Here is a 24,513-nt window from a genome sequence, read left to right as displayed (position 1 = left end):
GATCGGGGGAGTCTGGACGCGATGCCCCGACAAAGAAGCCTTTCTTCATCGACACAGGTAAGCCTCGTGAAACCAGGCTTACCTGTGTCGATGAAGAAAGGCTTCTTTGTCGGCGCAGCGCGTCCAGACTCCCCCGATCTGCCGACAAACAGCTGATCGGCAGATCGGGGCAGCCATTTAAATTTAAATGAAGCCGCGATTATTTTAATCGCGGCTTCATTTCCCTCTTCCGATCTGGCTAATCTACATGCCTCCGTCGAAGGAGGCATGTAGTCTAGACACACCCCTAGTGTGTCTATCCTGTCTTGCCCCACAATCCCCAGTCCTTCCCTCTCATCTCTGTAAGTCCTACACAGTCTGTACCTAGTGCTTCCCTGTGTCCTAACTTACCCAATCACACAATTATCCTGTGTTGCTGAACTAAAGTTTTGCTCAGTAGATTCCAGGCTTGTTGCTGTTTTCATTTTACAGGCCTCTATTCAGGCCTGCTGACTCCGTGATACTGACCCTTGACTTACTACACCATCTTCATACATGATAGTGAACCCCTAACAGTAAAAACGGTGAAGAGAAAGGGAGATGATGACTACTTAATTTTTCAAAAGCAGCAGATAGACTTGTGTGCATTTGTGGATAGGTCTCATTTGCAGTGAGAGACTGTTTTAAAAAAGAGAGAGAGAGAGAATTTCATGATTTAACATGCAGCATTTGCTTCAAAATACTTCGAGGGTATTGCACACACACACACACACACACACACACAAAGCAAGGAGTTGCAGCGAAAAATGAACATTGGACAAAATAGCTTTCTGCCATGGTCAAAAAAAGGTGGGAACTTCAACGCCACAAGATTTGCAAGCTCATACAGCACTATTCCAGAGAAGAAGCCTTTTACTGATGGGGATTACATGAAGAGATTCCTGCTAAAAATTGGTCATGGACTATTTGGCGTGTTTCATAACAAATTGACGAGTTTCACAGAAAATTCAAGGCGTGCCATTATCGGCAACAACAGTCCATGACAGAGCTGTGAAAATGGCCCAACAAACTGACAAGGAACAAATGCAACATTTGAGTATGGCTACTTATTTTTTACTAGCAGAAATACCCGGCATCTCCCAGGGAAAATATAGTAAAAGGCATGATGAATGAACTACATCAATGACATTAACATAGCATGTTTTATTGAACATACTTTTCTCTTATGTATTACTTTAAGAAATTAACATAGCTAGTGATATGCTTATAAAACAACAAATCCCATACGGTCCCTTTTCTCAATCTTCACAAATCAGGAAGGCCCATCTTCCCCTAACGACTCTATGCAAACCAATGCCTGCAGCCTCCTTGCCAGAAGTCCTGAGAAATGGAGGAGATGTCTCCTGGGCTCTTCAGCAGCAGCAAATCACTGATCCCCAAGTAGCCACTCCCCGAGTGCCTTCAGTGCACGCTTCATGGGGCAACCTGAATGGACTTCCTAGTGGTAGCTGGAGCAGTTGCATTGATCAGATAGAGCGAAAGACCTTCAGACTAGGTGCAATTAGTGATATCTAGATGATCAGAACATGCAGCTCCTGAACTTACCTATTCTAATGAGAATAGGCTGTTCTGAGTGTACCGTGTCCTCTTCAGGCTCCATGGTTCTCAAAACCTTGTCCTCCTACCCGCCTCCTCTTTGTACTGTGAGCTGAATCCTGCAAAGGGCATAATGTCTGTGGCACTTGCTGATAACACACACTTCCCTGCCAGGAAAACACAGGCAGCCCAAAGGAGGGCGAGTGGTGGGATGGCTCAGTTTGGTGCATGGGGAGGGTAGCAACTTTAATTTCCAGAAGGGGTTCAGTCGGAGCCTAGCTGTGTGAAAATGTTGAGAGGCTGTGATAGCTGGAGGTTTCTCCCAGACACAATTAGGAAGTCTGGACCCCAGCCAGCATCAGTCACATTTGGGTCTGTCCTGGAGACCTGCTGGTGCCCTAGTATGGGGGAGGTTGCTGATTCTCTGCCCCACTGCAGCCTCTCGCCTATGGTCTTTTCCTTGATGGTGCTGCAGGTGCCCAATGTTTTATCCTCTAGGATCTCGTAGTTGCAGTTTATGTGACATGCTTAACAGAAAAATCCAGCAAATGCCTATGATCAGGCGCTACTAAAAGCTAATTATCAGTGGGCCCAATTGAGGCTCTGGGGGAACCAATTTCGAGATATAACAAATCCAGTTATTTAAATTAGGAAATCAATAGTATCAGTGCAAAATTTGGTGCTTCTAGCTCTTCCCGTTTCAGACATCTTTCGGAATTATCAGTGGGCCCAATTGGGGTTCTGGAGGAACTGGGGGAACCGATTTCAATATATGTCCAATCCAGTGATTGAAGTTAGGAAATCTGTGCAAAATTTTATGTTTCTATGGTCAGGAGCTACTAAAAGCTAATCATCAGTGGGCCCAATTGGGGCTCCGGGAGGGGACTGATTTTGAGATATAACCAATCCAGTTATTTAAGTTAGGAACGAAGTTTACAGGATCGGTCAGCAAAGGCTTCCCCAGCCAACAGATCCATGTCTAGACTGCTGCACTGTGCTGGATCTGCTGATGGTTTGCACAGCACAGCGGCCATGTTTATTTTAATGAAGCGGGTATTATTTGCTTATGCCGGGTAAACTAGTTTACATGTATCCATCAACAGAGCCATGCAGTCTTGACATACATTAGGTGTCAAAAACCGCTCAGAGTGTGAACTGGAACAATGCTGAATAGTCTGGGATACAGCGCCCCGATTAATCCATAGACACCTTTACCGTCTCTTATCACACACAGGAAATCACATTCTGCAGGTGCATCTCCTCACTTTGTCACGAAGCTCTTTGGTTTTGGCCCCATAAATTATGGGGTTGAGCATGGGAGAGATGAGGAGATAGACGTTGGCCAAGATCACTTGAGTATGGGGAGCGATGCTCTGAACGAATCTTTGCGTCAAGCTGTTCAGGTATCCTGGAGTATAAGTGGTCAGCATTACACATATGTGGGCTGTGCATGTGTTGAAGGCTTTCTGGTGGGCTTTCCTGGAGGAGATTCTGAGGACGGCCCTGATGATCAGACCGTAGGACAGAGCAATGAGCATCAGGTCTAACCCACTGACCACAAACGATACCACCAAGCTGTATATGCTGTTGACTGTGATGTCCCCACATGACAGCTTTGCCACAGCCATGTTCTCACAGTGCGTATGGGCAATTGTGTGGTTGGCACAAAATGGCAGCCAGCTTAAGAACAGAGGCAGAGGCAGCATACAGAGAACACCTCTTATCAAACCTACAAACCCTAACACAGTAATTCTTGTATTGCTGAGGATGGTGGCATATCTAAGGGGGTTGCATATGGCAACATAGCGATCAAAGGCCATTGTGACCAGAATGGCGGACTGCGTAAAAGCAATTGTGTTAAGAAAGAAAGTCTGGGTAAAGCAGCCACCCGCCGTAATGCCATTCCAATTGAACCAAAATATACACAGGGCCTTCGGCAAGGTGGAGGTGGATTTAGCAATGTCGGTGAGCGCCAGCATGCACATCAGTAGGTACATCGGCTTTTGCAGGGTCTGATCTTTGCCCACAACAAACAGAACTGTGAAATTTCCCAACAGGGTGGTAAAGTAGGACATAGCGAAAGGGATGGAAATCCAGATGTGGGCATTTTCCAAGCCAGGAATGCCTGTTAGTATGAAAGTTGACTGATGAGAGGGTGTGAGGTTGAAACCTGCCATGAATGATCAGTTCATAGATTGGCCTTAGAAGTTCTCATGCTTCCTGTGAAGGGAGAGAAGCACGGAAATGGGATTACACACTTTACACATCAATTAGTATAATAAATAGTTTATAGTTAACAATCTAGTAATCACTATCCCTATCTAGAAATCTAATAATCTGTATCGCTATCGCTATCCATATCTCTGTCATCTATCTGTCTTTATGTCTGTATCTATATCTAGATAGATATCTATACCTAAGTTTAGATATGAATAGAGATAGTGATACAGATTTCTATATATATATATATATATCTAGATCCATATCACTATCTCTATTTATATAGATCTAATTCTAGATACATATGTTAAAATGATATCTAAACATAGATCTGTATGTAAAAATTAGAGCTAAATCGATAGAAGTTCTGAGAGGGACCTAAGCAAGTCGAGCCTATGAGCAGTATAATGGAAGAGAAACATCAGTGTCAATAATTGCAAGATAAATTCCCATTGTAGGGAAAAGCATGAACTTTTCAAACACCTAACCAGGTTCTTATTCAATTATATGAACTCAGCGGAGGGACATGGGGATCATGGAACACAATTCTTTGAAACACGGCTCTCAGTGCAAGAGTGGTAGGAAACTAAAGAAACTATTTTGATCTAGGAAAAGTGGGAGGCAGAATCTTAGAGAAAAGACAACTGCATGAGATCAGTCATTCCATGCTTCATTCTCTCTGGACTCTTCTGTGCGTACTTCTGTGTGTAGTATCGTGAACCCATCTCACACCAAATATTGATGAACTAGAGGAGTTCAGACCCAGAGAAGAAGATGGGAAATTCTTATATAGGAAGAAGTTGAAAAAAGTTGGAATGTTACCTCACAAAGGTGATGAATAAGAGTGACATGACAAAAGTCTGTATAATACTAATGGTAGGGAACAGATAAAGAATGTGTTCTCTCTGTCTTATACAACAAAATCAAAATTTGTGATTCAGAATGCTTTTTATCACTCAGGGCCTAACCAGTCTGAGGAACACATGTCACAAGAGGAAGCTGAGACCATGTTCTAAGCAACAATCAGGAAGGGTTTGGACAATTACATGGATAGTACAACTATCCAGGTACAATAGTTACAGATAAATATTTTGGAAAGTCCGTACCTCAATGGCACAGGCCAATCTGTCTGATGGGCATAGGGTGACATCCCCATGATGGGGAAGTCACTCCCACCCATCTCCCTAATGCTGGGGATTTTACACATTCTTCTGCAGCACCTGGGGCTTTCACTCTCAAAGAGAAGGTAGACCATAGTCCTGATCTGTGATGCCAAATGGACACAAAGTGGAGATTGTTAGACTGAGCTAAAGTTTGTGCTCATTGGGAAGTTCATGAACAGGAGAAAGATGATTCTAAAGGCCTTGGTACTTAGGGCTGCAGTCTTCCAACTCTGTCACTTCCCGTGTTGCTTTTGGTGCATCAGTTTCTTGCAAGCACCAGTTTTATCTGGGACATAACTGGAAGGTGTTAACAGACAAGTGTAAGCAGAGACTCATGTGAGCAGTTCTTCTGCTTGCCCTCCTCATGCCTCAGTATCTACATTTGCACATGGCACAAAAATTAGGGGATCATAAATAGTGAAGTGGAGCAGATACCGATTGAGTGCAATCTGGAGAAGTTGGCAAAGTGGGTTGGAGCAAATAAAATGTGTGCTCCTAGAGCAATGGAGATATCTACCTCTAGGAAAAAAGAACGTAGGTGATGCTCAAATGATGGGGGATAATCTCTGGAAGCACAAGTTCTCGAAAAAATGTTTTGGGGGAGATGAAAGAATAATTAAACCAAACATGAGCTCCCAGTTTGATTGGGTGGCCCAAAGAATCTCTTTCATCTTTTTCCTCCTTCATCTTCTGAAAAAACTCCCTCTTCCCCATCCACACACGCCTTTTTGGGAAAGAGCTTTTGGAAGAAGACTTCTTCCTCATAGAATAAGCATTACCAATGTCAGAAAAACCCCTCTGGTCTTTTGATTTTCATTCAGAAGAACACAATTGCAAAGTGGACATAACTGACATTTTTTCAGAAGAATATCCTGAGGTAAAGAAATTATTTTACCTCTGTATTGGGCACTGGTGTGACGGCAGCTGGAATCCATTGCCTAGTTCTGGTCTCCATGGTTCAAGGTGGATACTGAAAGGCATTCCAAGAGAAATTACAAGAATTAGTAAAAGATTTCAAACCCTGTCTCATAGCGATAGACTCAAAGATCTCAATCTCTTTAGTTGAAGAAATACAGTTAAAGAGTGGCTTTATGACAAACCCTATTATCTAGATGTGGACCACATACTTAATAATATACTTTTCAGCCGAGCATACACAGATTTAGGTGGATGTATTGTCTGGAAGTTGAAATTAAAAGAAATTCTAACTGGAAACAGTGACAAACATCTTTTAACCTTGAGAATAATTTACTGTAGAACATTTTCTGAAAGGACACGGCAGATTCTTCATAACTGAGAAGTTTTAAATTAAAGTTGGATAATTCTCTACAAGAATTAAGAGTATGTGGTCATAACGTTTCCTCCTAGCCGTGGAATCTGTGCACTTTTCCCCAGGACCCAGCTGGGGGCACTTTCCCATCTATTGAGCTGAATGATCGTTATCAGGCAAAATTCTCCTGTGATTGTCGCAGCTTGGAAATGTGACTTTACTTGTATATTTCACAACACTGAGAGATCCTGTTACCGTCTTTGTGGATGAATGTTAATGGTGAGAAAAGCACGATTTGACCTTCGGAAATCTCTGCACCCAGCAATGAGTTTCCAACCTTTGCCATGAAAGAGAAACAGAGCTGGTCAGCAAATGATTCCAGAGCAGCTCTCAGTGGCCCCTAGACATGGCACCTGTATTAATATCAGGCCTCAGATGGCCCATTCTCATTATGGAACGCCTACCTTCTTAATCTGCACTGTTGCTTGGTCATCCACCTGCTGCCTCCTCCTTCAAACTCCAGTGCTGCTCAGTTGTCCACATATGTTTCTTTGTCCACACTGATGCACCTCAGCCAGCACTAAACCAAGTACCAGACTCGACAGAAACAGTGCTACCACCCCCCAGTGGATTTGAACCAGCGGGTGCTGGTGCTTAGCATAAGAGCTGCTACAGCTAGAGCTATTAAGCCAGTGGGTGCGCAATGAAGGCTGAAGAGCTCCCTTGACCTTATTTCTCTCTGGAAGTGCCACTACATGGGACAGGGACCCACACTGTGCACATGGGTTACTATAGTGCGCATGGACCTTCTCTCCATGGACATGGTTCTCTGTGTTCCCACAGTCCCCAGTGCTGCCTGCGTCTCTACGAGCCTCCTGCCTCTCCCAAAACCCCCAGCGCTGCCCTCCTGGCTGTGCAACCCCCCCTCCCTACCTCTACCATTGCCAGTGTGTCCATCCTGTTCTCTGCCCCAAAATCCCGGGTCCTGTCCACTCACCCAGAGAGGTCCTGCCATTTCCAGCCCGGACAGTGAAATCCCTCACCCAGGTTGTAACACAGGTGCCAGACGCCATAGTGTAACCCGCACACCTAGTGTGGTTACTGAGCAATGCAAGTGGTACCTAGACCACAGCAACAGTTAAGACCAAGAGCCCTAGGCAGTAGGGTTTGGAAGCAACCTGGCTTTTAGCTCAGCGGGTAGAGGCTCCTATACTCAGCTTCAGAGGTCCCAGGTTCAAATCCACCCAGTGGTGGTTACAAGAGCAACAGCTCAGAAAAATATCTCCACAGACTCAGAGTCTGCTTGCAGTGGGGGAAAATGGGGAGACCAACATGAACTGCTTTTCTGGGGGTGAAGGGAGCCCCAGCAGGTCAGCTCAGCCTCTGCAGGGAAGGACACAAGGATTCAGAAACTGGAAGGAGCCAGTGAGAGCAACTTTTCCTTGCAATGGCAAAGCGTTAGCGTACTGCATCCTGTTAGAAACCCAAACCCATCTTCCTGAGGCTGCTTTTCTGTGCTGTCAATTCCTGAAATTGCGACGAGAACACAGTGGGATTCCTTACAGAGGAGGGATGGTCTGTACTGTGCCAGACACCATCTGCCATAGTGTGGTCCAGGTGATGTGCCAGTCTGAGACACCCCATTTATCTCAAGAGATCTTGTTGTATCTCTGGTCTGTGGCTTCAGCAGGATTCACTTTGTTTCCAAACTGCAGGCCATTGTGATCTGAACACTGCATGTCCTCTGTCTCAATACACCTGGGCCTTGATACTCCTCTAAGAGGCCAGTGTCAATCTAGAGTGACCTGGTGAAAGCAGAGTTTGAGAGCAGAATCCGGGCACGCTTCTCAGACCCCCTCGTGTAGGGAATCTTCTGGGAACACAGATGCCCTTTGCAGAGGGTAGGAACGTGCTTCCCAGCAGGGCACGGAAGTTGCTGAATTGGAGATATTGAACAAACCACAGGAGAAACCGTACAGCTCCCAAAAGAGTTACTGGGACAGATGAAAGGACAAGGTGAGAGAAAAGGAACTGACCATAAATATAAATAAATATTTGTCTATTTCCAATTTTACTAGGTAAAACCCTTAGTGTTTCTGACAACACTGAACAATTCTAGCCACTTTCTTGTTGAATGCCTTCCCAGGCGGTTCTTGTCTTGAACCCTGAAAGCCTTAGCACTAACTATAATGCAGAAAGAGGCAACTCACCGAAACCCTAGCCAGAAGAGGCTGGTAATTCCATTAATGCTGCAGAGAGGCTGAGCCTTCCGAGCCAGCATCTGAGTCTCACATGTCTGACAGTCACCAAACTGGGCAGTCCCATTTATCATTCCCTTGCCCGGTCTCTGTGGACTCTCAGTTTGGCAGGACTTCCACACAATTCCCTAGCCACCGTGAACAGGGAGAACAGCAGAAAATAGACCCTAGTGAACTGCAGCTTAAGAATATCCCCTGGGAGTGAAGAAAAAATTGGCTGAGACATAGCCCAAAGTCTCAGGGGAACCAAATAAAATTAATAGGCAGCAGGTTTAAAACAAATAAAGGAACATAAGAACGGCTGGACTGGGTCAGACCAAAGGTCCATCCAGCCCAGTAGCCTGTCTGCCAACAGTGGCCAGCACCAGATGCCCCAAAGAGAGTGGACCGAAGACAATGATCTAGAGCTTTGTCTCCTGCCATCCCTCTCCAGCCTCTGACAAACAGAGGCCAAGGACACCATTTCTATCCCCTGGCTAATAGTCTTTTATGGACCTAACCTCCATGAAATTATCTAGCTTCTCTTTAAACTCTGTTATAGTCCTAGCCTTCTCACCCTCCTCAGGCAAGGAGTTGCACAGATTTACTTGAGCAGTTTAGTATCGTCTGCAAACTTTGCCACCTCGCTGTTTGCCCCTTTCTCCAGATCATTTATGAATAAGTTGAAAAGGATTGGTCCCAGGACTGACCCTTGGGAGACACCACTAGTTACCCCTCTCCAATCTGAAAATTTACCATTTATTCCTACCCTTTGTTTCCTGTCTTTTAACCAGTTCTCAGTCCATGAAAGGATCTTCCTTCTTATTCCATGACAACTTAATTTATGTAAGAGCCTTTGGTGAGGGACCTTGTCAAAGGCTTTCTGGAAATCTAAGTACACCATATCTACTGGATTCCCCTTGTCCACATGTTCCCCTTCACAGAACTCTAAGGGTATGTCTACACTAGCCCCCTAGTTCAAACTAGGGTGGCTAATGTAGGCATTTGAATTTGCAAATGAAGCCCGTGATTTAAATATCCCGGGCTTCATTTGCATGTTCTCGGGCGGGTGCCATTTTTAAATCCCCTTAGTTTGAACTGACTGCCCGCGGCTACACGCGGCAGTCAGAAGTTAATCCGAACTAAGTTCTTAGTTCAGATTAACTGATACACCTCATTGCAGGTCGGAAGTGTGTGGGGCCTTCCCTGAAGCTGAGAGCAGCAGCCTGTATGTGCTCCAGGGCTGCCTCCTGAGACCATATGGTGCACACTGCCACTGCACGTGGTTGCATGTGCACAACCATTTGCGTGCTGTCCAGGCCGAGCATGTCGAGTGACAATCGCGCCCACCTCCCCCGACCTATGTGTGTCACAACTTGACAGCAGTCACCTGATGATCCCTCCCTGGCATCAGATGATGCCTGGGAGATGTTCAGGGCTTGGGGTACCAGCTCCAGGGTGAGGGTGACAATGCTGCTGGTGTGCTCCTCCTCTTGCAGCTGATGTCGGTCATCGTCATCATCGTCCTCTTCCTCCAGGAGCTCCAGCCGGGTGACCACCAGTGTCTCCAAGCCTGAGTCCACCAGTATGTATGGGGAAAGGGCTTGCCTACCACCCAGTATCTGGTGAAGCTCTCTATAGTATGGGCAGGAGTGTGGTCTTGCTCTGGAGCGAGAGCTGCCCTCCCTAGCTCGGGCGTACCCTTGCCAGAGCTCCTTGGCCTTGCTCCGGACTTGATCGAGGGTGCAGGGGTGGCCATGCAACCATAAATGTCCGCATTGAGGCACTTGGAGGTCAGATCCTTCAGGGCCTCTTCCTTCCTCAACAGCTCCAGGAGAGAAAGGATCTCTGGCCCGGTCCAGGAAGGCACCCGGTGTTTAATGCCTCTGGGTGGGTCCTGGCCCTGGGGCTGCTCCCTGGAAGGACCAGGGGAATCCCAGGGGGCTTGTGGCTCTGCTATCTGTCAGTAGGCCTGTGGCAGTCAGAGCCTCGAAGTCAAGGTCCTGCTGCAAGTACGGCTTCCTGCCACAAGGCTTGCCCCCTGTGCTTGCAGCTTTAATAGCTGCTGGGAGACAGGAACTATAGAGCTGTGATTAGTGTGGATGGAGTGTCCATCAGGGCACCTGTACTTTTTCCTGGAGGCCTCTTTTTCCCTGCGCTCTTTCGGAAAAGGCGTTCTTCCTCGTAGAATGGGGTTTACAATGTCAGATCACCCCCCCCCCCCCCGCGTTCTTTTGATTTTCTTTCAAAAGAACACGAGTGGCGTGGACACAGGTGAAGTTTTTTCGAAAAAAGGATGTTTTTCTGAAAAATCCCTGTAGTCTAGACACACCCTAAATCTCTTTCCTGAAGACTTGCTGCTCAGATTGCTCATGATATGAACTGTGGAACCATGCCTAGGCCTGTGTTCCCTAACACAAGCTAATCTCTGCCTGTTTGGCATTACGGTGATATCCTCATAACGGTGACGTCACCCTCACCCATCTCCCTAATGGTGGGAGAGTTTACTCATTCTTTTGCATCACCTAGGTCTGTCACTCTCAGGGTATGTCTACACTGCATGCCTAGTTCGAACTAGGGATGCAAATGGAGACAATCGAAGTAGTTAATGAAGCGGGGATTTAAATATCCCGCGCTCCATTAACATGATCTCGCCGGCACGCTAGTTCGAATCACAGCTGATTCGAACCAGGAAGTGCGCGCCGGGACGCGTTAGTTCGGACTAAAGCCCTTAGTCCGAACTAATGTTACTCCTCATTTTTTGAGGATTAACATTAGTTTGGACTAAGGGCTTTAGTCCGAACTAACGCGTCCCGGAGCGCACTTCCTGGTTCGAATCAGCTGTGATTCGAACTAGTGCGCTGGCGAGATCATGTTAATGGAGCGCAGGATATTTAAATCCCCGCTTCATTAACTACTTCGATTGTCTCCATTTGCATCCCTAGTTCGAACTAGGGATGCAGTGTAGACATACCCTCATAGAGAAGGCACTAGACTAGGTGGACCAAACAAGGAAAATAACAGAACATCCCTAGTCATCAGCTACAGCCCATCATTAACAATCTGCAGCATATCCTGGAAAACGATCCCTCACTCTCACAGACCTTGGGAGACTGGCCAGTCCTTGTCTATAGACAATCCCCTAACCTGAAGCAAATCCTTTCTAGCAGCCACACGTCACACCTCTGACACACTCACACAGGCCCTTAGCCCTGCAACAAACCCCTTTGCCAACTCTGTCCACACATCTATACAAGTGACACCATCACAGGACCTAACCACATCAGCTACAAAATCAGAGGCTCATACAACTACACATTGTCTAATGCAGGGGTCGACAACCTATGGTGGTAGAGTCAAATATGGTTCAGTAGAGACCCAAATATGGCTCATCTGTCATCGCCAAAATACATGTAACTCTTTTAAATTTAAATGAAAAATTAATTCACACCTCCAGATCAGCTACTAGAAGTGGGCCTCATCCTCCTTGATTGGATCCACGTTGTCATTTCCAGCCTGATTCTGGCCTGCATATTTATACCTGCCTCTGGAAATTTCCACTACATGCATCTGATGAAGTGGGTCTTTGCCCATGAAAGCTTATGTTCCTACACTTCAGTTAGTCTGTAAGATGCCACAGGACTCCTCGCCGCTTTTACAGATTCAGACTAATACGGCTACCCCTCCGATACTTAAAATTCAGTAATTACTCATGTCAAGATTTTTTTGACTATTTTACCTTTAACTGTTCATTTTAATAAGCATCGATCCTCTCCACTCATTGGCGGTTGTGTATATTCCCTTTTTATTTGATTGCTTGAGAAATCTTTCCATAATCATACGTGATGATAGATATCAACAGTTTCATAAGCAGTGGGCAGACTTCTATGCATTTGTGAATAGGTCTGGATCTCCACGTTGTCTCATTTATCGCGAGAGATGGTTACAAAACAATAAAATAAAAAGACTTTTCCTGTTTCATGATGAAACATGCAGCATGTGCTATAAAACACTCCAAGGGTGATGCACAAATAATTACTTTGTTATTGTTAATCTTTGTATTATCAGCAGGGTTTCCTGAAGGATTGGCTGTAAAAAATCAGGTAAACTTTGTTGACTGGATCATCATACTTATTATATATTTCTAAGTTCAGCATGGTCATTTCTTTCTTTTCACTTTGCCTATCTGAAAACCTAACTTCTATTCATCCTATTTATTTGACAATGGTGAGGCTACATCTGGAGAACTGAATCCTCTTCTGGGTCCCCCAGTATAGAAAAGATGTAGATGCATTTCAGAGGATCCAGAGGAGAGCAACCATACTGATTAGGGCGCTGGAGCTAATGACGTACAAGGAAAGGCTGAGAGATTTGGGCTTCCTTAGTCCGCAGAAGAGAAGAGTGAGGTGGAATTTGATAGCAGTCTTCAGCGCCCTGGAGGGGGGTTCAAAAGAGGATGGAGTGAAGCTGTTCTCAGTGGTGGCAGATGGCAGAATAAAGAGCAATGGTCTCAAGTTACAGAGGGCAGCTCTAGGTTGGATATTAGGAAACATGGTTTCCCTAGGATGGGGGTGAAGCATGGGAATGGGTTCCCTAGGGAGGTGGTGGAACCTTCATCCATAGAGATTTTGAAATCTCGGCTTCACAAAGATCTGTCTGGGATGGTTTAGGGGGGGCTGGTCTTTCCAGGCTGGATTCAATGACTCCTGAGGTCCATGCCAGCGCTAGGATTCTAGGATTCTATAATTCTATGAAACTGATCAAAACCCCTGGTCATGGAGGGACTAATGAAAAGCCACCTTGGCTAAGAAAGCTGCAGAGTCTTCTGCCCGTCTAGGAGTTACAGAGAAGCCAAGTGGCAGTGGGTGAGAGTTTGGAGGATGACAGGGGACAAAGAAAGAGGCAAGGGATGGTCAGCCAGAAGCAGTGGAGAGAGCCATGCTGGGTGACACGGAGTGATATGACATTAGGGCTACGTCTAGACTGGCATGATTTTCCAGAAATGTTTTTGACGGGAAAGTTTTCCATTAAAAGCATTTTCGGAAAAGAGCGTCTAGATTGGCAGGACTTCTTGCGGAAAAGTGTCCGTGGCCAATCTAGACACGCTTTTCCGCAAAAAAGTCCCTATGGCCATTTTCGCGATCGGGGCTTTGTTGTGGAAAAAAAATCTCAGCAGTCTACACTGGCCCTTTTGCGCAAAAGTTTTTCGGAAAAAGACTTTTGCCTGAATGGGAGCAGCATAGCATTTCCGCAAAAACACTGACAATCTTACAGGAGATCATCAGTGCTTTTGCGGAAATTCAAGCGGCCAGTGTAGATACCAGGCAAGTTTTTCCGGAAAAGCAAGCGCTTTTCCGGAAAAAGTGGCCAGTCTAGACACAGCCTAAGTGTCAGGACCTGCTCCAACTGTGAAGTAGAACAATGCAGAACCCAGCCAGACTGGGATAGATCGCTCCAATTAATGCAGAGACACCTGTACCCTCTCTTGCAACATATGGGCAATCACATTCTGCGGAAGCATTTGCTCACTTTGTCACGAAGCTCTTTGGTTCTGGCCCCATAAATGATGGGGTTGAGCATGGGAGGGCCGAGGAGATAGAAGTTGGCCAAGATAATGTGAATATGGGGAGCGATGCCCTGACCGAATCGGTGTGTCAAGCTGGTGAAGTAGCCTGGAGTATAATTAATAACTATCACGCAGATGTGGGCGGTGCAGGTGTTGCGAGCCTTCTGGTGGGCTGTCTGGGAGGAGATTCTGAGGACAGCCCTGAGGATCAGACCATAGGAAAGAGCAATGAGCATCAAGTCTAATCCACTAACTGTAAATGCTACCACCAAGCTGTACATGCTGTTGACTTTAATGTCCCCACATGACAGCTTTGCCACGGCCATGTTCTCACAGTATGTATGGGCGATAGTGCGGCTGGCACAAAATGGCAGCCTGCTTAAGAAGAGGGGCAGAGGCAGCATGAGGAGAACAGCTCTTAGCAAACCCACAAGCCCTAAGGTAGCTATTCTTGCATTGCTGAGGATGGTGGTGTATCTGAGAGGATTACATATGGCAACATAGCGATCAAAGGCCATTGTGACCAGGATGGCTGACTGCGTAAAAGAAACTGTGTTAACAAAGAACATCTGGGTGAAGCAGCCACCCGCCGTAATGCCTTTCAAATTGAACCAAAATATACACAGGGTATTCGGCATGATGGAGGTGGTTTTGACGATGTCTGTGAGCGCCAGCATGGAGATCAGCAGGTACATCGGCTTGTGCAGGGTCTGCTCTTTGCCAACAACAAACAGAATTGTGACATTTCCCAAGAGGGTGATAATATAGGACAGGGGTCTCCAAACTACGGCCCGCGAGGCCCTCTGATCCGGCCCGTGGAGACCGTCCCTGGGGCGCCGCCGAACGGGCCCTTCTTGCCGCGGGGGGGGGCCCTGTCAGGGGTGTGCGGCGTGTACTCACGCCGCGCAGGGGCAGGAGAAGCGGGCCGCTCTGCTGACAAGCGGCCGCGCGGCGGCAAACGGCGCAGGGGGCGGGGGTTAGCACGGGCGGCATTCCCCCGCCCAGACTGACAGGGCAGCCGGCCAATCAGGGGGCAGGATGGGCGGTGGTGGTAACGCCCGCCCGGCGACATGCGGGGGAACGTGAACCCCGGCGGGAACTTTAAAAAGGTGACCCCTTCCGCCCAGGGGGGGGAAGGAGTGAGCGGTGGCAAGCAGGAGGGGAGGACAGCGTGCAGAGGAAGGGGAGAGCAGGGGGAAAAGCCCCCCCCCCCTTCCGGGAGAAACGGATTTGCAAAGCCAGAAATGTCTGCTATTTTGGCATCCAGGAAACAATTTCACCATTCACACTAATACAGGTGTTCATGTGTAGTGTATTAATGTGTTATTAAATAATAACTGAATAAAATAATATTAAATAAATAATTAAAAACAACATCCATGTTTTGATTGTTTTTTATTTGGACCTCAAGTGTGTAGTCGGCCCCCGAACAGCTGTTTGATAGTTAATGCGGCCCTCGGGCTGAAAAGTTTGGAGACCCCTGATATAGGACATAGCGAAAGGGATGGCAATCCAGACATGGGCGTTTTCCAGGCCAGCGATGCCCATAAGGAGAAATATCATAGAATCATAGAATCATACAATAATAGGACTGGAAGGGACCTCGAGAGGTCATCGAGTCCAGCCCCCCGCCCTCAAGGCAGGATCAAGCTCTGTCTACACCATCCCTGACAGATGTCTATCTAACCTGTTCTTAAATATCTCCAGAGAGGGAGATTCTACCACCTCCCTTGGCAATTTATTCCAATATTTGACCACCCTGACAGTTAGGAATTTTTTCCTAATGTCCAATCTAAACCTCCCCTGCTGCACTTTAAGCCCATTACTCCTTGTCCTGTCCTCAGAAACCAAGAGGAACAATCGACTGATTAGAGGTATTGAGGTTGAAACCTGCCATGACGTTATCAATTTGTAGATTGGTCTCAGAAACACTCATGTTGCCTGTGAAGAGAAAGAAACACAGGAAAGGACTTATGCACTATCCACAACACTTAGTACAGTATACACATGATAGTTAGTAACACTCGAAAAAGAGGGACGAGCAATGAGTTGGCAACATTTCAGATGGCACTATCTATCTATATCTATCTCCATCTCCCTCTGTCCCTCTCCACATAAATGCCTATTGTATGGAACAGCTTGAACTCTTCAAACATCTAACCATATTCTGAACTGTATGGACTCAGCAAAAAGACCGGGGAGTCATGGTACTGAGCTTTGTGATACCCTGCTCACAGAGCAAGAATGGACAGGAACTAAGGAAATATATCCAGGTGAAGTGGGAGGCAGAATCTTACAGAAAAGGCAATGCCATGAGAGCAGTCATTCGATGTTTCTCTCTCCTCTGGACTCTTCTCTATAATACTGGGTACCCATCTCACACAGAGTAATCATAGAATGATGGAGCACTAGAACTGCAAGGGACCTTGAGAGGTCATCCTGTCACGTCCCCTATGCTCACAGCAGGACCAACACCAATTACATCTCTAGGAAATTTATTCCAGTGTTTAACCACCCTGACAGTTAGGAAGTTTTTCCACATGTCCAACCTAAACCTCTCTGGCTGCATTTAAACCCAATGCTTCTTGTACTATCATCAGAGGTCAAGGAGATTTTATTTTCTCCCTTCCCTTGTAAAACCTTTTTAGATACTTGAAAAATACTTTCATGTCCCCCTCTCAGTTTTCTCTTTTTCAAACTAAACAAGCCCAATTCCTTTAGCCTTCCTTCATAGGTCATATTCTTAAAACCTTTCACTACTTTTGTTGTTCTTCTCTGGACCTTCTCCAAGTTCTCCACATTTTTCTTGAAATGTGGTGCCCAGAAATGGACACAGCACTCCGGCACCTAATCAGCACAGAGTAGAGAAAAAGAATTCCTTCTTGTGTCTTGCTCACAACACGTTTTAATGCATCCCAAAATCATTTTTATTAAACTTCATCCGATTTACCTTGGGCCAATTCTCCAGTTCGTCCCGATCATTTTGAACGAGGACCTCTCCTAGCTTGGTATCATCTACAAAATTAATAAGCGTACTCTCTATGCCATCATCTGAATTGTCGATTAAGATATTGAACAGAGAAGGTCCCAAAACTGACTCAGTTTTTTTTTCAGAAAGGCCATAGAGGATCAGATCAAAGGTCCATCTAGCCTAGTACTTGTCTGATGACAGTGGCCAGTACCACATGCCCTAGAGGGAGGGAACAGAACAGGGTATCCTCACCTGACCCCTCTTCTCTCACCTATTTCTAGACTTCAGCAAAATCCCACTTGTTATGCCTTTCCGGCATGACTGTGAACCATTAGTAGTATTGCAGAACTAGAGGAGATCAGCTAAAGCGAGAAAACTATTCCAGGGCTAAGAAAACGCTTGTGCAGAGAGGTTGAAAAAAAGCGGGAATTTTACCTTACAAATGTGATGAGTAGGAGGGGATATGAGAAGAGTCTGTATAATATTAACTGGTAGAGAGTAGATAAAGATTTGTGTTCTCTCTGTCTCATAACACAAGAGCAAGAGAACATTCAACTGAACTGAAATGTCGCAAATTCAAAATAAATAATTAAAAATACTTTTTTCCCTCAGTGCTTAGCCAGACTGAGGAACCTAAGCCAGAGTCAGGAAAGGTTTGGACATTTACAGGGCTAGTGAAACTATCTTGGTACAATAAGTGCAGCTCAATAAATATTCTGGGAAGCCCATACCTCAGTGTGTTTCATGGCACAAGCCAATCTCTCTCTGATAGGTATGATGGTGACATCCCCATGAAGGTGAAGTTCCCACCCACCCCCAATGTTGGGGGTTTTACACATGCTTTTGGATCACCTGGGGCTGTCACTCTCAAAGAGAAAACAATGGGCTAGATGGTCCATCGTCCCTGGAGGCATAGAAATCCTGCTTAGGTTAAAATCTATCTGTGTCTCTCAACTCCAGGTATACCTCCACCACACAAAGAAAACAGGCAAGTTATCTTATACAATTCACATTTCGCCACTCTATCCCAACTGGTTCTTCTCGCCATCTGCCAACACCTTTATGAGCTACCTGAGTTTAGCCTCTTGGTCACCAGGTGTTCGCCAGCACTCTTCCTATCCATCACAGGGGGGAAACAGAGTGTATCATACTGAGCTCTGACTTTGTGCTCAACACCATGTTCACGAAGAGCACAAGGGCTTTGCTATTAGTGCTACAGGCCTGCACCTCTGTTACTTCCCAGTGTTCTGTGGGTGAGGACCTTTCTTATAGACACCTGCTTCTTCTGAGACATAAGCCGAAGGCCTTTCTGGATGAGTGTAACTAGAGACACGTGTGAGCAACTCAGGTGTTTGCTCTATCCATGCCTCAGAATCAATGTTTGCTGATGACACAAAAATTGGGGGATGACAACTAATGAAGAAGAGCAGTAACCGATGTAGCACAATCTGGAGTAGCTGGCAAACTGGGTCTAAGCCAATAAAATGTTTCCTCATAAAGCAATGTAGATATCTACATCCAGGAATAAAGAATGTAAGTGAGGCTGAAATGGTGCTGGATAACCACCGGAAGCACAGATATTCTGAAGAAAATCTGGGGGACATGAAAGAATAATTAAGCCGAACATGAGCTCTCCCTGTGATCGTGTGGCCAAAAAAACAATGTGATCCTGGGATAACATCCGGGGTTCTCAATCAGCAGCAGAGAAAATGGTTTTTCCTCTGTATTTGGCACTGGTGCGACTGAAGCTGGAATCCAGGGTCCATTTCTGGTGTCCATGATTTAAGATGGATATTGATACACTGAAAGGCATTGCAAAGAGGATCACAAGAATTAGAAAATGATTACAAAACCTGCATTATGGTGACAGACTCAAAGATCTCAATCTCTTTAGTTCAACAAATATAATTCAGGAGTCACTTGATGCCATAATCTCATATATAGATACATAATACATGTACACTGTCTTGTTCAATTCCTTCCCAGCTGGTTTTTGCCTTGAACCATGAAACTCTTCCTGAGCCCTTAGCACTAACTGCAATACAGAAAAAAGCCTCTCACCGAACTTCTGCTCAGCAGAGAACATTTCATTACTCCTACAGAGAGGCCAACCCCCTTGAGCCAGCGCCTGAGTTTCACATGTCTGACAGTTGGCAAACTGGACCAGTTACTTTTATCATTGCCCTGCACAATCTCTGAGGACTCTCAGGGTAGGTCTAGACTACATGCCTCTGCTGACAGAGGCATGTAAAATAGGCTACCCAACATAATCAGTGAAGCCGAGATTTAAATATCCCCGGATTCATTAAAATAAAAATGGCCGCCGCGCTGTGCTAGCTCAGCTGATTGTCGGCACAGTGCGCGAGTCAAGACGTGAATCGGTCGACAAGGAAAGCCTTTGTTGACTGCTCCCTTATGCCTTAAGTCCCAGAGTTCATCATCATCATCAACAACCAGGGGCTCAAAGCACGTTGGTGTCTGATGCCTCTCCCACTATTTCCTTCCATCTTTCCCTGTCCAGTGCGGAGTGGCTTCATTTCTGTAGACTAGCTCCTCACCAATCTACTAGATCCTCTCCCCATTCTCTGTGGGGTCTGCCTCTCCTATTCGGACTATCCATTATGCCGAATACCAGAGTTGTAACTTTTGCCGGTTCTTATTTTACAATGCTTAGTCCCACTGCATTCACTGTTGTTTGCTTGTCCAGGTACATCCTCTGCCTCCTTCCTCAAAGTCCAGTGCTGTTCAGCTGCCCATATATGTCCCTTTATCACACAACCCACTCCAGCCACACAGTGATACATCTCAACCAGGACCAAAACCCAGTACCAGACTTTACAGATACCGAGTAACTGCCAGCAAGCAGATTTGAACACGCGTGCTATGGAGCTTAGTGGAGGAGCCGCTACAAGTTGAGCTATAAAGCCAACTAACTCTCAGCTTAAGCTGTAGAGCCCCCTTGTTCTTATTTCTGGCTGTAATTGGTCCACGTGCCACTACATGGGACAGTAACCCACACTGTGCGCATGGATTACCATAGTGCACACGTTCCTTCTATCCATGTCCATGGTCCTCTGTGTTCCCACATTCCCCAGTGCTGCCTGCTTCTCTATGTACCTCCTGCCTCTCCCAAAACCCCCAGCACTGCTTTCATTGCTTTGTACCCTCCCTACCTCTACCATTGCCAGTGTGTCCATCCTGATCCCTGTCCCACAATCAGAGCCGGCCCAAGCTATGGGCTGACCAGGGCGCCCCATTGTAGGGGACGCTACGCGGGGCTGCTGGTCCGGGTGGGAGTGGCACCGTGCATGCTCCACGCACCCGTGGCAGCACCATGCATGTGCCACGCATGCACTGGGTGCCTGTGGGTGGGGGGCGCTGCACTCCCAGGGCCCAGGGCACACGAATGTCTCGGGCTGGCCCTGCCCACAATCCCCAGTCCTGCCCACACATCCATCTAGGTCCTGCCATTTCCAGCCCTGCCAGACAGTGTTATCCCTCTCTGAGGTTGTAAAACAGGTGCCAGACCCCATAGCAACAGCTCAGAGAAAAACCTCCACAGCCAAATTAAACTCAGAGTCTGCCTGCACCAGGGATAAGGGGGAGAGGAGCATGAACTGATTTCCTGGGGAGGGAAGGGAGTCCCAGCAGGTCAGCTCAGCTTGTGCAGGAAAGGAGACAGGGACTTGGAAACTGAAAGGAGCCCATGTGAGTAAGTTTTCCTTGCAATGACAAACATTTAACATGCTACAGCCAGATAGAAACCCAACCTGCCTTCCTGGGTCTGCTTTTCTGAGCTAACAATTGCTGAAGTTGCCATCAGAATGCAGTGGGATTGCTAACGGGAGGAGCGATGGACCGTATGGTGTCAGACACCACCTGCTGCAGTGCGGTCCGGGTTATGTTCCAGCCTGACACGCCCTCCTATCCCAGGAGGTCTTGTGGTATCTCTGGTCTGTGGCTTCACCAGGAATCAGCAGGTATCCAAACTCTGGGCCATTTTGATCTGGATACTGCATGTCCTGTGTCCCCCTTCCCTCTTTTCTGCCCTGACACTGCTCTAACTGGATCTGTGCCAGGAGATTTTGACTGAACTAGGTTTCCTCTTAGCCAGAGAGATCCATTTATTTTTGCTGCCTTTTGGAACTTTGTATCCTCTGCATACCTCAAGCTGTAGGAGAAAGGAGAGAGCAGGTTCTCCTGCCTTCCTGAAGAAATGTTTATCCTGGTTGATTTCAACTTTTAACGTTATGACTTTGAGATCTCAGCAAATCTTCAGTCAGTTCTTCCTTGTTCCACACGAGCTCGCCCATCCTCAGAAAACATAGAGCGACTACATTCGAAGTCAGTGGAGGCTCCGGGTCATTGTAAAATAGGCCATTCTGTTCAGTTCGTACATGTGGATTTAGGGTCAACTCCTGGCCATATTGGCAGCTTTGCCATGACATCAATGGGATCATGATTCACCGTTATTGCTTTTATTTTGGATCCCAGCTGTGAGAAGCATGGCTTTGTGTCATGCTACAGAGAACACTGTTCTGTGAGGCTGCTGAGAGGGTCTGAGGGAACCTCCTCCTCCCCCGGTTACAGAACCTTATGAGACAACGTTTAAAAATGGGGCTGTCAATACACCTGGACCTTGATAGGGCTCTCAGGGAAGCCAGTGTCAATCTGGAGCAACTCAGTAAAGACAGAATTTGAGAACAGAGTCTGGGCACTCTACAACCACTTCTTGTTGGGAATGTTCTGGAAACACAGATGCCCATTGCTGAGTCTAGGAATGCACTCCCCAGCAGGGCAAGGGAGTTACTGAATTGGAGACATTGAAAAAAAACAGAGGAAAAACCCCACAGCTTGCAAAAGAGTTACTGGGACGACTGGAAGGACAATGTAAGAGAAAAGAACTGACCTTAAAAGTAAATAAATATGTGTCTATTTCCATTTTTACTGGGTTTACCCCTTTCTGTTTCTGACAACATTAAGCAGTTTCAGCCACTGTCTGGCTGAATTCCTTCCCAGATGGTTTCTGCCTTGAACCCTGAAAATCTTGGTGAACCCTTAGCAGAACTGTAATGCAGAAAACAAAAATAACTCACCAAAATCCTGCTCAGCAGAGGGAGAACATTCCCTTACTCCTACAGAGAGGCCGAGCCTTCCGAGCCAGCGTCTGAGTCTCACATGTCTGAGCGTTACCAAACTGGACTGTCCCATTTATCATTCCCCCGCAAAGTCTCTGTGGAGTCTGAGGTTGGCCAGATTCGAAGACAATTCCCTTGGCACCATAAGCGGGGAGAACAGCAGAAAATAGACCCCAGAGAACTGCAACTTGAGAATGTCCCATTGGGAATGAATAAATGACTTGTACAGATTCTCAGGGGAACCTCAATTTTTCAGACTTTTTTACAGTCTAGCAATTAATGGTTGTGGATTTTTTTTGTCCAGTGTGTGATGTTACACATCATTCCTGACATACTGGTTTGCCCCCCTCTGTTACCTGGTTATTGCCCCTTACCTCACACACGGAAGATTTCCATTACTATCCATCATGCTGTCAACTTTGACCCAGTCCTGAATTTAGGTCCATATGTACGTTTTTCACAGATCAGTTCTGCTGGGCCAGCACTGCTGGTCTACCCCAACCAAGGCACCAAGCTGAGAGCACTGCCCCCAAGAGAAGCAGCACAGACACTGAAACTCTTCAGGTCTAAGGAGAGGGCAGTTTTGGGCCCAATTTCCTGGGATACCAGTTCCCAACTGGGATCAGAACCTGCAATTAATTATTTTGGGAAGCCCCCTTTAACAAAGAAAGGGACAATATGCATACTGATTGGCCCTGCAGATAATAATTATTTACATTGGACTTGATAATAAATAAAAGTGATTTTATTAAGCACAAGCAGTAGGATTTAAGTGGTTATAAGTGAGAACCAGCAGAGCAAAGAAGATCACAAATTGAAAGTAACAGAAAAAGCTAATTCTAACACTAAATCCTGAGTAGTAACTTATTACAAGGTCACCTTAAAACTTTTTCTGTTCCAGCTGCACTTTCAAACCAGGAAATCTCCCCTCCCCTCCTCTTGGGGTCCCTGTTTCACTCCCCTGGGTGTTCCAGCTGAAGACAAAAGACTCTTACTTTCCTGTTGTTTTTAACGGTTCCCTTATTGCATGGGGAGTCACCTGGCTCGTCCCTACCAACCACTGCTAAGACTTAAGGACAAAAGGCTCTTTGCTTATGACTGCCCAGACACTGAAGCCTCCCTTGATGGCTTTCATTCACACATTTAAACCCCATAACATAGACCCTACTCCATATGTCCCATTTCACACACAAGAATGACACGTATACCAAAATCAGATAAAAAGATCCAGTGGTTTAAGGCATGAAGATTGATAGGTAGACTGGTGGAAGACACTGCAGCTTAGTTAGGTAAGGTGGCGTTCCATTGGTCCCTGCATGGCCAGGGGTTTTGATCAGTTTGATGGATAGATGCTAGACTTTCAGACAGTTGCAGAGAAAAGAATCCTAGAATCACAGAATCCTAGGGTTGGAAGAGACCCTGCCCAAAGCAGGACCAACCCCACCTAAATCATCCCAGCCAGGACTTTGTCATGCCAGGACTTAAAAAGCTCTAGGGATGGAGATTCCACCCCCTCCCCAAGGAACCCATCCCAGTGCTTCATCACCCTCTTAGTGACATATTTCATGCTAATATCCAACCTAGACCATCCCCTCTGCGACTATAGACCATTGTTCTTCATTGTGCCATCTGTCACTTCAAAGAATAGCCTCTCTCCAGACTCTTTGGAACTGCCCTTCAGGTAGTTAAAAGCTATTATCTAATCCTCTCTCACTCTTCCCTTCTGAAGACTAAACAAGCCCAAATCTATCAGCCTCTCCTCCTAAGTCATGTGCTACAGCTTTCTTGTCATTTTGTTGCCCTCCACTAGACTTTCTCCAATGTATCCACATTCTTTCTGGAATGGGGGCCCCAAAATTGGATGCAATATCCCAGATGTGGCCTCACCAGTGCTGAATAAAGGGGAATAATCACTTCTCTTGATATGATGGCAATGATCCTTTTAATGCATCCTTCTATGCCATTAGCCTTCACTACAAGGAAACACTGTTGACTCATATCCAGCTTCTCAGTCACTATGATCCCCAGGTTCTTTTCTGCTGAACTGCTGCCTAACCAGTCTGTCCCAGCCTGTACCAATGTTTGGGATTCTTACAGAACTCTGCTCTTCTCATTGCTGAAGCTCATCAGATTTCTTTTGGCCCAGACAGTTCACCCCCTGCACACAGAAGCCAAGTGGCAGAGGGTAGGGTGGGATTTGGGAGGCTGATGGGGGACAAAGAGGCAAGAGATGGTCAAGCAGAAGCAATGGAGAGAGCCGTGCTGGGTGGTGGAGTGATAAGTCATTAGATGTAAGGAACTGCTCTGACTGCGAACTGGAAAAATGCTGAGCTCAGCCAGATTGGGACAGAGCCCCCTGGTTTATGAGGAATC

At 46.3% G+C, this 24,513-nt stretch overlaps 1 protein-coding gene across 1 annotated transcript; it reads right to left on the bottom strand.

Annotated features, from left to right (window-relative positions):
• Window positions 1-2,813: 2,813 nt before the first annotated feature.
• On the bottom strand, window positions 2,814-3,650 carry LOC142829063 (olfactory receptor 52P1-like). Its single transcript, XM_075926421.1, has one exon. The coding sequence runs from the start codon at window positions 3,648-3,650 to the stop codon at window positions 2,814-2,816; it is 837 nt and encodes a 278-aa protein (XP_075782536.1).
• Window positions 3,651-24,513: the final 20,863 nt, after the last annotated feature.

Source organism: Pelodiscus sinensis, chromosome 1 (genome assembly GCF_049634645.1).
Source record: "Pelodiscus sinensis isolate JC-2024 chromosome 1, ASM4963464v1, whole genome shotgun sequence".
Taxonomy (NCBI): domain Eukaryota; kingdom Metazoa; phylum Chordata; order Testudines; family Trionychidae; genus Pelodiscus; species Pelodiscus sinensis.
The sequence above is the reverse complement of the archived record's forward strand: the minus strand, read 5'-3'. Positions and strand labels throughout refer to the sequence as shown.

Bases quoted from the DNA above. Each gene is read 5' to 3' on its own strand.
- LOC142829063 (XM_075926421.1), bottom strand. From the start codon at position 3,650: ATGTCCTACTTTACCACCCTGTTGGGAAATTTCACAGTTCTGTTTGTT.